Raw genomic sequence first — 15,930 nt, 5'->3', positions numbered from 1 at the left:
GTTACTGAATCAGCCGATGTCCCATCTGGTACTAATCACCAACTTATGGAAGAGATCTGAGCTGGTGGCTTCACTGCAACAAAATTTTATCAGGCCGACCCTTTTTCTCTCTTCCAACCCAGGTCATAGTGACCACAGACATGTCACATTGGGGGGGGGGGGGCACATTATGTGGGAAAGACAATCCAATGCACCTGGTCTCACCTAGAGGCCAATTTGCACATCAGTGTTCTAGATATGAGAGCAGTGCTTTTAGCATTGCAGGCATTCCAAGAAACCCTCCCCTTGGGAACAATTGAGATTCAAACAACTTGTCAGTAGTCCTGCTACATCAACAAGCAAGGGGGAAATGGATCTTTACCCTCTTTGTTGGGAAGCAGTCCAAGTATGGTAATGGACAATTTCATTGTCCTAAGTCTCAGACCGGGTGAGTCACCGAGAGATGCTGTCCTTCACATTTGGCCCCCTGGTTTTTTGTATGCCTTTACTCCCAACGTCTTTCTTGTCCCACTTTCTAAAGGAAGCCAACAGATTAAAGAACAGAATAATTCTCATTGCCCCATTCTGGCCTTGTCAAGTGTGGTTTTTCTTTCTTTGGCCTTCTGTAATTCGGAAACCTTGGACACTGGACCCAGATCCAGACCTTTTGCCCCATCTGGATGGACTAGTTCATTTGAATCTTCAAAATCTCAAGCTCACTACATGACTTCTCCAGTTCCAGTGATTGCCAGGCATTCTACTGTCACTTCTTAGTCCAAAGCATTGTTCTAGCCTTCCAAAAACCTTCAACTAGAAGGTTGTACTTCAGCAAGTGACAAAAATTTTCAAAATGGGCTTCAGAGGCTAATTTTCAACACCAATTGATAAAGGTCCTGGAGTTTTTAACATTGCTTTTCGAAATGGGAGCATCTGCCTCTACCATACAAGTGCATCTAGCTGCAATCTCAAAATTTCGTAATGGTTTGAATCACACAATGTTAATGTCCCACAAACTTTGTAAAGCCTTTTTAAAAGGAACTTTGATGCTCAGACCATAGGAGGTTATTAGGCTAGTGGCCCTGAGGCCCTTATAAGCCTAGCCAAGAGTTTAGCCCATGTTTAGACAAGTCAGTACCTGATGCCCCTGTCCAGCTGGGACACAGGTGGAATCCCAGGAGTATATTTTCGGTTTCCCATCCAGTTATCCAGGTTATGCTTAAAATGGGGTAAAGAGGTACTCTGCTTGACGTGGAGAGGGAGTTTGTTCCATAGATGGGGGAGTCCTGGGACACAAATCTGTCCTGCCAACAAGTCCTGTTGATGTCACAGATGAGGTTGAGGCCATGCGTGCGAGTTACTCGAGTGGAGCCTTATGCAGCAGTCCCATCAAGGTTGAGTCTGTGATTGCCTTGTCTGACCAGATAGAGGTCACCTCTGAGGAGTCTGTATGAAACTGAGTAGAGGGACAGGGCTTTTAGCCTATCTGTGTAGATAGATGCTTGAGACCCTGGATTCCCTGGTGAGGAACCTCTGTGGTCTCTCCAGCTGCTACATGTGCTTTGTGAGGTACATGCCAAAATGGGAGTTGTACTCAATAATGGGCCTTATATGGGAAGAACACAGGGATGTTATGACATCCTTGTCCCTGGATGAGATACCCTTACTTGTGAGGTGGGTCATGTAGAAGGCTTTCCATACAACAGACGCAACATGGTGGTCAGAAGTCCTCCGTGTGAAGACCCTTCTGCACCTTGGAAATTGAATCTGGTGCTTCAGTCTGTAATTACTTCCTCTTTTGAACCTTCTGCAACTTGCAATCTAAAGTTTTTATCTTGGAAAACATTACTGATGGCCATTACTTCTGCAAGGAGAATATCTGAGCTACAGGCTTTATCTTGCAAACGTCCGTACTTTACTTTCCATAAAGACAGGGTTTCCTTGAGAATAAATCCATCTTCTGCCAAAGATAGTGTCCGAAACCAGCATCAACCAGACTATTCCAGTTTTCTAGCCCAGCTTCTCAAACAAGGGTGAATATTGTCTACATTTGCTAGATGTGCATTGCGTTTTTCTCTTCACAGAACAAAGGAAATCAGAAAAACAGACTAGTTGTTTTCCTTTTTTCTGCTACTATGTAAAAATCTGTTTCTAAAGTTACTCTGTCTAAATGGCTTAAAGGCACTATAACTTTCATTTATAACAAAAAGAAAGTGCAACTACCAGGACCTGTTAAAGCACATTCAACAAGGGCAGTAGCCGCTTCTGCAGTCTTTCATTCCCGAGCTTCTGTTGATATTTATGCAGCAGTTAGCTGGGCATCCCATAATACCTTTGTTACTCATTCCAAGCTGGGTCTGGTCTCTAAGGGACGAGTGTCGTTTGGTTCTGATGCTCAGGAATATTCTTTCGTGAGACTTCCCAGGATTTAGGTAGCTGGGGACTTTGTCCCACAGTCAAACATTAAGTGAAGATTGATAACATCAGGTAAAGAAGTTATGTCTTACCATAGCACTCCATCTGATGTCCTTCATGGATGCATCTGCAGTCATAACAAATGGGTTGTCCTGTCGTCAGGCAGCCCCTCGGTCGGCCGGATTCCAAAGTCTGGGTCCGGCTTCGGCTGATGTCGCACTTCACCCGACGTCATCTCTGCTGGTCTTCGGGTATAAAGGCATCAGCCGACGCCATTTTCCTCAGTCTTTCTTGCGCGTGGCCGAAGCAGAAGCTGTTCGCAAGTGCCGGTCGGTCAGATCCAGAGATTACTACTACCGAATACTACCAAGACTTCTAAAAAGCTAAGTACCCCGTTGGGGACTCTTTCTTGCCTCAGCCGATGTCAGAAAAAGTCAATAACTGTTTAACTTGTGGGAAACAAATACCTCATAAAGATTTCCACTCTTACTGTTTGCCTTGCTTAGGCCCAGACCACGACGTAGCAGCCTGTTCAGCCTTTGCTTCCTTCAACCGACGAACGCTTAGGCGTCGGTCGGAGTTTGCTGAACAGTTTTTCGGCTCAGATTTTGCGTACATCATGCCGTCGGATCCTCCGACTACCCAAATTGTTAAAAAACGCAAAGAAAAAGACCGACACTCGCGGTCCGCGGTTTCGGCCGAAACCACGGTTAAGCAAGCCGCGAGTGTCTCTGTTTCGACCGAAACCGAGAAAACTGGTCAATCTTCAGCCGAATCCATGACTACTACTGAGGCTCCTGCTACCTTATCTGAATCAGCCTCAGAAACTTTGCCTACAACTGTGGTTCCTACTGATCTATCAGACACCATCCCCTTGGATATCTCTACCCCAGCACGTGGTGCTGCTAGGCCTCCTGCAGCCATGTCTATTAAGGCCTTTGCCAGGGCTAAAGCAGCCAAATCAGCTAAATCAGTGTCTGTTAAACCACCCTCACTCAGGCCCACTTCTAGTTCACAAATGCTTACTCTGGCAGAAGATTTAATATCCTTAATTAGGGGATCCAAATCTCACCCAGACAGGGCCTCTCAGCCCCCAGAAAAGAGACCTAGAGCAGAGCCCCCCCAACCTGTGTCCTCTGATGATTCTGCGGATGACTCAGACATTACAGATCAGCCGGAGGCTCCTTTTTCCAATTATGAAGATTCAGATGCTGAAGAATCCATTCCAGCTGCCTCTCCACCAGAGGAATTCTCCTTTGGGGAAACCTTACATGCCATGAGAGAACAATTCCAATGGCAGGGACAAGATTTCTCAGATTCAAGAAAAAGGCTTAGGACTTTTCTGCATTTACCACAACATAGGCCCTTAGCTATACCTCCTGTCCTATCTGTTGTGGACGATGCATTTAATGATGTCTGCACTGCACCCGATTCTTTACCTCCAGCCCCTGCCAAACCAGATAGATTTTACAGGGTGCCAGACACTCACCACCACCTATACAAGGCCCCTCTTGCAGACCCCAAAACTATATCCCAGGGGCCTAAGGCAGTAGCCTCAACCACAGCAAAAAACCCTATTCCCTCTGAAAGGGAATCCAGGTCCTTAGAGATGGGGGAAAAAGTCTACACCTCTGCTACTCTCTCAGCTAGAGCTTTAAACTGTCAGTTTCACATGATCCAATACCAAGAGTTTATGCTTGATCAGTTAATTAAAAGCTGTCCTCTGATGAATCTTTAGATAAGAAATATGTATTAGAAATGGTGAATAACATCCAACAGGTTAGTAACCATTCTTTAAAATGTGGCTATGATGCACTGGAGGCTTCATTTAGATCAGCCATGACTGGCACAGTGATAAGAAGGCATGCATGGTTGAAAGAACAGGTCTTGCCGGATCATGTTAAAGCTAAGCTATTGGATGCTCCTATGGATAAGGCCAGTCTATTTGGGGAACCTGCCCAGCAGGTAATGAAGAAAATGGAAGAGAAGGCAAAATCTGTACAAACAGTTAAAGATTTCCTACAGGTTCAGCCCCCAAGGTTTAGCCATGCAAAAATTGGTCCTTTCCTGACTCCACAAGATCCCAAAGGGGCAGGAACAGACGCTCTAGGGGCAGAAATCAATCCAGAGGAGGTGCCTACAGAGGACGACAGTGGCAAGGTAATAACCGAGGCACAGACACAACCACTGCCACTGCAACAGGACAATCTCAGTGACTTGGCTCTGACTCCGCCTACCAGGGAGCAAATAGCAGCACCATTAGGCGGAAAGTTAGCCTTATTCTCGAAAAATTGGCACTATATTACAAAAGACAAGTGGATTTTGCAAACCATAGACCAAGGCTACCGGTTCCACTTCCACACTTTACCAGTAAAAAGAGGAATGCCAAACCTGCCCCCAAATCAAAAAATAGAAGCCCTGCACCAGATAGCGGAATTAATAAAGATGAGAGCTGTGGAAAGGGTGCCAGTAACAGAACAGGGCAAAGGATTCTACTCCAGACTATTCCTAGTACCAAGAAAAGAAAAAAACTGGAGACCTATTCTCGACCTGTCCATCTTAAATACGTACATCATTGTCCCAAAATTCAAAATGCTGACCCTACAGCAACTTCTTCCCATGCTGGGCAAGGAGTGTTGGCTGGTAACTCTAGATCTCAAGGAGGCATACCTGCACGTCCCCATTCGACCAAATTGCAGAAGATACCTCAGATTTCTTGCAGGATCAGAGCATTATCAATTCTCAGCATTGCCCTTTGGCTTATCTACTGTGCCCAGAGTATTCACAAAATGCCTGGCATCAGTAATCGCTCACTGCAGAGTACAGGGAATTCAAATTTATCCATACCTGGACGACTGCCTGTTACAAGCGGACAACAAAAGCAAGCTGACAACAGATTTACAAAGGGTCATTTACTTGCTACAAGCCCTGGGATACACAGTCAATTTTCAAAAGTCAAGGCTGGTACCATCCCAGACAAGAACTTTCTTGGGCGCGGAATTGGACACAGTATAACAGATGGCATTCCTAACTGCAGAAAAACAAAAAGAACTCCCTCTTTACTTCTTAGCATTAACAAAGCAGAACAAACTAACAGCAAGAAAAGTTCTGCAGGCCTTGGGCTTCATGGCATCATGCATAACCTTGGTCCCACATGCCAGACTGCATATGAGAAAGTTACAGTGGTACCTAAAGAATTTATGGTCTCAACACAGGCACAGCTTAGAAACAGAAATACCACTAATCCCATGCTTAAAACAGGAGTTCCTATGGTGGGCTCGGGCATGCCAGTCAAACCCAGGCTTGCCCTTCCACAACTTTCGAGCAAACCAAACCATCACAACAGATGCCTCAGACCTAGGATGGGGGGCACACATGCTGGACAAATGCGTACAAGGACTGTGGACTCAGGACCCAGCTGCACCTGCACATAAACCAAAAAGAAATGCTGGCAGTAAAACTAGCAATCCAAAAATTCAGACCATTCCTCAAAGAAGGCCATTTGATGATAAGGACAGACAACACCACAGTCATGTGGCACATCAACAAACAGGGAGGCACTCATTCTTACCCCCTATGCAGAATGACTTTGGACCTTTGGAATCTGGCTCTCAGCTACAACATCCAGTTACAGGCAATTTTTGTACCGGGAAAAGAGAACACCCTAGCAGACATTTTAAGCAGAACCACCTCGGATGCTCACGAATGGATGCTACACCCGGACATCTTCAAGGCCATCACAAAGAAATGGGGAATTCCACAGATAGATCTGTTCGCTTCCCCACAAAATCACCAGCTCAAAAAATTCTGCACAAGGACATTCTACCCACTTGCATGGAAGGTGGACTCTATCCTCCAGCTGGAAAGGCCTGACAGCATATGCATTCCCACCTCTTCCCTTGATGCACAAGGTACTACTGAAAATCAAAGAGGAACGTCCAAGGATAATTCTGATAGCTCCGAACTGGCCAAGACAACACTGGTACCCATTGCTGAGGAGCATGTCTCGGGAGAAAATGTGGTCAATACCCCTGATGCCTCTGATGTTAACTCAGAACAACTACAACATCATACATCCAAGCCTAAAAACCTTGCAACTGACTGCCTGGAACATCACATAGCAGTAACTAACCCAGACCTTTCACAAAGGGTTAAAGACATTATCCTTGAAGCCCGCAGACCTTCAACAAGGAGGAACTATGCAGGAAAATGGAAAAGGTTCGTCATTTGGAGTACTGAAAGAGGAAAAGATGTGTCAACATAGATATTGCTAACATTCTGGAGTACTTGGCAGAGCTTCTACATACAGGCCTGTCCTATTCCTCCATCAAGATACATGCATCAGCTATTTCAGCAGAATACAGCTTTGATCCTCCTGTCTTTTCACATCCTCTACTCAGACAGTTTCTCAGAGGGATCAAGAATGTAAAACCTCCTAGGAAACCACCATTACCAGCATGGGACTTGAATTTTGTACTAGAAAAGTTGACACTCCCTCCGTTTGAACCAGCAGCAACAGCAGATCTACAACACCTGTCATGGAAAACTGCTTTCCTACTGGCTATTACCTCAGCAAGGAGGGTTTCAGAACTACAGGCCTTAATGGCAGTGCAACCCTTCCTAATCTTCCATCAAGATAGGGTGTCCATGAGAACTAATCCTACATTTATGCCTAAGGTGGTATCCAGAGTGTCTTTAAACCAGGCAATCCACCTACCTACCTTCTTTCCCAATCCACAAAACAGAGGTGAAAGAATAATGCATACCTTGGATGTACATAGACAGTTACGCTACTACCTGGACAGAACCAAAGGTAACAGAAAAACTGACCAGCTCTTTGTAGCCTATGCAAGAGGAAGGGAAGGAAAAGCAATTTCCAAACAGACAATCTCCAAATGGATAGGAAATTGCATAAGATTCTGTTACTCCTACCATGGGAAACCAATTCCACAGAACATAAGACCTCATTCTACAAGGGCCACAGCCACTACCACAGCTTTCTTAAGAGGAGTGGCAACCAAGGACATTATTGAGGTGGCTACTTGGACCTCCGTGCATACATTTGCCAAGCATTACAATTTACCTCTATATTCTAGATCCCGAGCAGGGTTTGCCACTGCTGTACTGCAAGGGATCCTGACTACACCATAATTATTATTCCCCCTCCCTAGTTTGGCTATGGTATTCTACCCATTTGTTATGACTGCAGATGCATCCATGAAGGACATAGTACAGTTTTGTACCTACCATAAATGTAGATGTCCGAACTGGATAGCATCTGCAGTCAGGATTACTCCCTCCTTCCCCTCTGCGGTACTCCTAGGGTATTTACCCTCCTAATAGCTAGCTGGGGGGGGGGGGTCTCTTATGGTGTATTTGTTTGTATATATGTACATACATGTTTATTTTTTGTGTTTGCCTTCTACTATTTTGGAAACATTGGCATTTATCCAAAATTTAGCTTTCCAAGAGGGCAATTGGCATCTGGGGCAAGAAACACTGAGGAAAATGGCGTCGGCTGATGCCTTTATACCCGAAGACCAGCAGAGATGACGTCGGGTGAAGCGCGACATCAGCCAAAGCCGGACCCAGACTTTGGAATCCGGCCGACCGAGGGGCTGCCTGACGACAGGACAACCCATTTGTTATGACTGCAGATGCTATCCAGTTCGGACATCTACATTTATGGTAGGTACAAAACTGTACTTTTTGTCTATCTTCACTTATCCTTGACATCCCCACCCTCCTTCCGCCTGCCCTTCAGTTTCTTGAGGAAACCGATCTTTCCCAAAAGAATGGCTTTCCCTTTTTAGGAATACAGATATAGTCTCTGGTCTGTTACTTCCTGTTTGTCATTATTTTATGCAAACTCGATCTGAGGTAATCCTGCGAGAGGAGCATTATGGTTAGAGCTTAGCTCAAGAATTTTGGAGGGCGCGAGCTGGAATAATAGCAGAGTTGGTTCTGATTATATGGAACCGAACCCACAATCAAGGATAGGTGAAGATTGACAACACAGATGGAACGGTATGGTAAGACATAACTTCTTCTTTCCTTAGCACAGTATACTTCCAGGTGTGTAAAAATGTGATGTGTACATAGCTTGCTGTGGAATCTTACCTCTGGGTGGAGAGATAGTGGTCATTGTTTTCCTAAAAACGCTTGTTAAATTAGCTTTGCAATTCCACTTTCTGACAGTATTGAAACTTTTCATTATATGCTGACTGTAGTGCAGGGATGGATTCTGCTAAATTCTGTGGGGCAAAGTTTTAACATCTTTATGTATATTGTGTTTAATTTTGTGATTAGTCAGGGCACTGACCGACTAAACCCACTTGTTAGGTGATCAGTGTCCTGGATTTAACTGAAGGGTTAAATGTTGTGCTTAGCTGAAGATGCACAGCAGTGTCCCAGAAAGAGTTCCGTGTAGCACATTCCTGCAGGCTTCCTGTGGTCTCATCAGGGCATCATTTTAACTGTAAGAGGCCTTTTATTATTCATAACATTTAAATTTCAAGGGTGTTAATGAAAACAACATTGGGCACTTTTTTGTCCCCTCATGCACTAAAAGTTTTACCTGGATGTAAAGAACTACAATAGGTGGGGCAAATGATACAAACTGCAGAATGTTCTCAAATAGCTTCAATTTTTTCACTTTTTTTATTTTATACTTTTTCTAGTTAAATCCAGGCACACTGGGTTTCTACCGAGTGCAGTACAGCTCAGAAATGTTGGAACGTTTACTACCAGGAATTCGAAATCTGTCGTTGCTACCTGTGGATCGACTGAGTTTACAGAATGACCTGTTCTCTCTGGTATACAAGTTTACTTAGATGCCAGTTAAGAAACTATTATCAAATGCATTTTTTTCCAATATACTTTTTATTGCTTTTGTTATTCCAGCAGTAATATTTCAAACATTGCAACAAAAACAAATGAAAATACAACTTTCTACAATCATCGCATAGAAACATAAAGAAAAACTAAGTTTACCATTACTGAGGATACTAAGAAAGAAAGTTACACACTTGGATTGTGTTAGGAATGATGTAGTACCCCTAATTCAGAAAACGTAAAGCTATTTTCCCCAGTGAAAAGAGAAATAAAAAAACTTGATCTGATATTGTTAATCCTCGTTCATTCCTTACGCATGGGTATCGGTTCCGAGCTCGGAACCAAGCCGGCCATTTTCCAAGCTCGCATCAGTTTCAAACTCTCGAGCTAAACTCTTACCCACAATCCCCCTCTCCCTGTTACCTCAGATTTCGTTTGCCGTGTTGCCATTCGGTTGTGTCAAGCTACTTCTCTTGAGCTAAGTGTAGTCAATTGTTGTTTAATAGCTTTACAGATTATGTTTCTGTCAGAAAAGTTACAATTTTATTGTCTCTTACCCTATCGCATCTAGCATTCATAATTTCTTCAGGTTTTTTTCTGCCTATTTTTACTACTTTTACCGCAAGGTATTCTCTCTACCATCGTTGGTAATCTTTTTCCCTTTTTCTCTCATACCTTCGGGTACTCTCTTGTACCATTGTTGGTACTTTTCTGTTAATTTGTTGTCATGGCAGATAAAAAAGGTAGTCCGGGGTTTAAGCGGTGTTCTGATTGTGGACACAAACTGCCTACTTCTGATGCACACTCTGTGTGTTTATTGTTTGGAAGCTTCCCATTTGTCTGTTAACCCACCCTGTACTATTTGTGAGAACTTTTCTAATAGAACCTTGTTGAAAGGAAAAACAAGCTGATACTGAAGGGACTTCTAAAATCTCCCTTTTCAGAGGCTATTTCTGGGTCTGAGGTCTCAATCCCTCCTAGAGCCCATAAGAAAATGGATGTTCCTACTAATGCTAAATGTTTGCCTTCGTCCCCGGCTGGGGACTCCCGCCAACCAAAACCTAAAAAGCCTAAAATTTCGGCTCTGGAGCTCTCTGCCAGCCCCAGTGCTTTTGGTACCTAGACCTTCGGCACCGAGGCCTTCGGCTCCATTAGTGAATTTGGCTCCGTCTCCTGCAGCCTTCTATATATCGGCACTGAGGGGCTCCTTGGTTCAGACCATTACCACTGTATCAGCACCGACCATTCAGTCAGCACAGACCTTGACCGCATTGGCTCAGAGATCTTCCTCAGAACCGACGCCTTTATTGTTGACTCTAGTTTTGTCGGTTCCAGCTTCGGCACCGATCCCTGTATCGGTGCAGACAATGTCCTTGGCACCAATGACTTCTTCGGTGCAGACAGCAGTAGTCCAGTCTTTCTCGGCACAGTTGTCCTTGGTGCAGTCAGATGGGATGGGCACCGAGTCTGCCTCTTCTGTGGATAGGCCTGTTTCTCCCTCAGTCTCCGTGAGGTCCACTAGAAGCCTTTCCGAACATGTGTTGCGTCTTGTGGACCAGGTACTCTTGGCCAGAGGTATCCCACTCCTCAGGAACTATCCTTCCTTGGGAGGTGATCACCCATCTCCCAAGACCCTTTATTCTCCTCCTTCATTGCCTTTGAAGTCCATGGATGTAGCACAGTCTTTCACTTCTGCGGTTCCCTTTATGGATCTCACTAAGGAACCGCAGTTGCCTTCGTGGCAGGAAAGTTTTGGTACGACCCAGGATGTCAGCTGTGACACGCATAGCTTGCAGCTCCACAGCCATCCAGGGACTCTGGGTCGGCAGGCTGAGCCACTTACAGGAGGGGTGACCCCTGTCCTAGACATACACTCCTCTTCGGGTGGACCAGCCTTCCAACTGATGGAGAAGGCTTTCGCTGCTGCTGGCGATACCGGACTGTCTATACCTCCGCCCTTCTCTGGTACACTGGTTTCACAAGCCGCATCTAGCGGACACCGGGTGCAAGGGCCGCAGGAATATTCCCTCAGGAATCCCCTTTTCCGCTGTCTTTTCCATCTTCTCCCGCTGAGAAGGTCCACCGGAAAAGTTTGTGTAAGAGGAATCGCATAGACTCCACAGAGGAGTCCCACACCGAAGACACAGATTTTGATGAGGGGGTAGGATCCCCTCGGTCACCCTCTGAGGTATCCTTTGGTGATATCCTCGAAATCCTGAAACAAAGAGGTGACTGGCAGTCCTCTAATCCAACCTCTGAGGAATCTGTGTTCCTGCAGGCCTTTCGCTCCCGGCCCCCTACCTCCTGGGTTATTCCACCTGCCAATGAACTTGTCCGGCTCATCGTGCAGAGTGCTTGGAAGGCTCCTGATACCGTCAAAGCTATTCCCCGGAGGCCAGATAAGATCTTGTCCCCTCCTGCTTTGGATCCCATTGGTCCAAAGGTCTTCCTGTGGATGCTTTGGTGGTGGCGGCCGCAACAAAAAAGGATCTGGCAGAAGAAGAAAGCCAGACTGTCCATCCGCCTAACAGAGTCCCGGGCCCTGGACAGGATAGGGAAGCACACCTCTGCTATCAGGTCCCTGAATTATAGGGCACATTTTACCAGGATTCAAAGGGATCTTGTTTCTGAGCTCTCTGAAACCTTGGCTGGTGCCGTGTCTGATAAGGTCCATGACAAAGTGGCCTCTCAGCTGGCCACCATTGACTCTATATCTTAACTCCTCTATGCAACTGATGTCTCATGCATCAGAAGGAGCTGCTAGAGCAGTGGGTTCAGCTGCGGTGTTGAGACGACACGCCTGGATGCGCTTGTGCAACTTCGCGGAACCCTTTAAGTCTTCTTTTCTTAATGCCCCCATTGAGGCCTCCTCATTGTTTGGGCCCAAAGTTTAAAAGCACACTGGCCAGATGAGAACAGGACGGTAAGACCCTTTCTGCTGTAGATGTCCATTATTCTTCCCCGCAACGTGCATTCTCCCAAAACCAAGAGAATGGGAAGATGTGGTTAAAGAAATCTCAGGGTCCTTTCCGTAACACACAGGCCGAGTTCTCCCCCAGAGGCAGAGGGGGAAAGCCACAGGGAAGACTCCCCTTTCGGGGCTGAGGGGACTGCGTAACCAGGGTTCCAGGGATTCTTTCCCTGGTCAGTCCTGCCAGTGCTCCTGAAGAGCTGCCCAACTCCTTTCCTCTGGAGGTGGTTGGGGGACGTTTCTCCTTGTACCCTTATGCCTGGCTAACCATCACCACCGATTCTTGGGTACAAAGGATCATAACCAGAGGTTGTCATACCCCCTTCAATCTTTGTCCCGTCCCTTCAAAAAAATCTTCCCGACGTTCCACCCAGTCAAAGGGAAGAAGCAGCACTAGAGATAGAAAAGCTGCTAAGAAAGAGAGTCATCCAAATAGTCCGTCCAGACCAGATAGGATCCGGATTCTACTCAAGACTATTTTTGGTGCCAAAGAAAACCGGGGACTGGAGACCAATTTTGGATCTCGGTGTATTGAACAAGTTTGTGAGAGTACAAAAATTCTGGATGGTCACAGTACAGTCTATCCTCCCGTTTTTGGAAAAAGATGATTGGATGTGCTCTATAGATTTTCAAGATGCGTACTAGCACATAAAGGTGGACAGGCCATCAAGATGATTTCTGCACTTCGTGCGTGAGCCAGTCACTGCCAGTTCAGAGTACTGCCCTTTGGATTCTCTACAGCCCCCAGAGTGTTCACAAAGTGCATGGCAATCGTCACAGCTCACTTGTGACTTCAAGGATTCCAGGTGTTTCCATACCTAGACGACTGGCTCATTTCTGCCCCCACCAGACATCTACTTGAAAAAGCCCTGGCATACTCTCTCCTCGCTGCTCAAAGGCTAGGCATAACCATAAACTGGCAGAAATCCAATCTCGCCCCATCTCATTTGACAGAATTCATAGAGGTTGTCTTGGACACAAAAAACTGCAGAGCTGCTATTCCAGAGCACAGAATTCTAAGGATAAAGCAACAGCTAAATTCCAATCCTTTCAAAGGAAAAATCCACGCCTCACTCTGTTCTACAGCTGTTGGGTTCCATGGCAGCCTCCATCGCCATTGTTCCCCTGGCCAGGTTTCACATGAGGCTTCTACAGTGGCTACTGCTCACCCAATAGTATCCTTTTCAACATCCTCTTTCCGCCATGATTCGAGTAACCCACAGGTGCAAACAGGATTTAAATTGGTGGATGACACACAATCTCTCACACAATGGTCTCTCCCCTTCTCCCCCCAGCAACCCAAGGCCACAGTGACCACGGACGCCTCCCTGATGGGGTGGGGGGGGGGGGTTGTCAGGGACAGACAGTCCAAGGCACTTGGTCCGAACTGGAGGCCCATCTGCATATAAATGTTCTAGAGCTGAGGGCGGTGCTTCTGGTGTTGCAAGCATTCCACCCCCTGCTGACGTCTGGGACAATTGCGATTCAGTCAGACAACATGGCGGTGGTCTGGTATATCAACAAGCAAGGTGGAACCAAATCTTACCCCCTTTGTCGAGAGGCCATGAGGATATGGCAATGGGCGATGGCTACCAACTGTTTTCTTGTAGCAATGCACATTCCCAGGAGTTCCAACGTGATAGCAGACAGACTCATCAGGTACATTCTTCAACCTCACGAGTGGTCCCTGAATCCCTTGATAGCGGCGGAGATCTTCCACCACTGGAGCTGTCCTTGCTGCGACCTCTTTGCATCCCCGACAAACTACAAATGCAGCAACTACTTTGCCCTGATTCCCCCTCCAGGACAGTCACCCAGGGATGCTCTAGCCTACTATTGGCCCTCGGGTCTTCTTTACGCATTTTCACCCTTTCCCCTCATTCCTCAATTTCTGAAGAAAGCCCGTCTGTTGAAGAGCAAGGTGGACCTCATAGCACCGTATTGACCTCAACAGATTTGGTTCCCCTTCCTTTGGCCTCACCTACTAGATCGACCATGGATTCTCCATCCAACCCCGGAGTTGATCTCACGCCCACAGAACCTGATTCATCCCAATTTGAACAGCCTGAAGTTCACGGCTTGGCTACTCCAATTCCCTTGATTGCCAGGCAGAATGATCTTTCTTTACCGGTACGTTATATTCTCATTGCTTCTCATAAGTCTTCCACTAGAATTACTGATCTGAGCAAGTGGAAAAGATTTACCTGTCGGCTGAAAGATAAACAAGTAGACCCCTTTTCAGCACCAGTGTTGATAATACTAGACTATCTGGCCGACCTGTTTCAATCGGGTCTGTCGGCCTCTACCATTAATGTTCATTGGCTGCAATTTCAAGTTTTCATGAGGGTGTCCAAGATTCCTCTCTTATGTCCCATAAATTGTGCAAGACCTTCATAAAAGGTGTGAATCATCTGAAACCACCTTTTAGAGAACCTATTCAGCCATGGGATTTATCCTTAGTTCTACAAGCTCTGACAATGTCACCTTTCGAACCAGCCTCTTCTTGCGACCTCAAGTATTTGTCATGGAAAACCTTGTTTTTGGTCGCTATTACTTCTGCCAGACGTATGTCTGAACTTCAAGCTTTATGTATCAAGAGTCCATACTTGATTTTTCATATAGTGTTTCTCAGAACTAATCCGTCATTTCTGCCTAAAGTGATCTCTGAAATATCCATTAATCAAGCCATTGAATTGCCAGTTTTCTTTCCCAATCATTCAAACAGAGGAGAGCATTGCCTACATACCCTAGATATACACAGGCAAATCCGTTTTTACTTAAACAGGACTAAACCCTTTCGTAAATCTGAGCAGTTATTTTTGGCCTTCTCTGGACCTAGATTAGTATCTGCTGTTGCTAAGGTCACATTAGCTAGATGGTTGAAGGACTGTGTGACCTTTATTTATACACAGCGTAATATATCGTTGCCTACTACCATGAAAGCTCATTCAACAAGGTCGTTGGCAACTCCTGCTGCCTTCCATGCCAAAGCTTATTTACATGACATCTGTGCAGCTGCAACCTGGGCTACGCCTCATACCTTCATCAATCATTACAAATTGGATTTGGCCTCCAGGGGAAGAGCATCTTTTGGTTCTATGATGCTCAGGAATGTCCTTCCATGAGAGCCTCCCAGGAATAGAGGTAGCTGGGGACTCTGTCCCATGCGTAAAGAATGAACGAGGATTAACAATATCAGATAAAGAAGTTATGTCTTACCATAACGTTCCATCTGTATTGCTGATCCTCGTTCAGTCATTATGACCCTCCCTTCTTCCTCCTCCTGTGGTTTCTAGTGGATCTCACCATCCGCCTCTCTTAGGTTATTTGACCAGAGGTAGCCTCTACCTTCTTTGGCTTGCAAACTCAATCTGAGGTAACAGGGAGAGGGGGATTGTGGATAAGAGTTTAGCTCAAGAGTTTAAAGCTGACGCGAGCTTGGAAAATGGCCGGCTCGGTTCCGAGCTCGGAACTGATACCCATGCGTAATGACTGAACGAGGATCAACAATATAGATAGAACGTTATGGTAAGACATAACTTCTTTTTTATACCATCTTTGTATATCACTTGACTTTGAATAAGCAGGGTTACCCTACTGTTAAAGAGTTGGTGAAACTTTAAACTATGTACAAGTTGCACTATTTACATTGTTGGATGCCATCCATTTAATGCTAACCTTAAATCATGTTGTTTGAGCAATATATTTTCTGTGTTTAGTTTATAAAAGTTTGT

General features: G+C 45.6%; 1 protein-coding gene across 1 annotated transcript in view; it reads left to right on the top strand.

Annotated features, from left to right (window-relative positions):
* The window catches only part of NPEPPS (aminopeptidase puromycin sensitive), a 1,948,381-nt gene that overhangs the window by 994,735 nt on the left and 937,716 nt on the right, over nt 1-15,930 (top strand). Inside the window, exon 14 of the mRNA XM_044054968.1 lies at nt 9,072-9,206. Within this exon, the coding sequence (XP_043910903.1) occupies nt 9,072-9,206 (135 nt within the window). The remainder of the gene's footprint in view (nt 1-9,071; nt 9,207-15,930) is intronic.

The sequence above is a fragment of the Protopterus annectens genome, chromosome 13.part0 (genome assembly GCF_019279795.1).
Source record: "Protopterus annectens isolate FY-2018-M chromosome 13.part0, PAN1.0, whole genome shotgun sequence".
In the NCBI taxonomy this organism is placed as follows: Eukaryota; Metazoa; Chordata; order Ceratodontiformes; family Protopteridae; genus Protopterus; species Protopterus annectens.
This window is presented reverse-complemented; position numbering and strand designations above follow the sequence as displayed.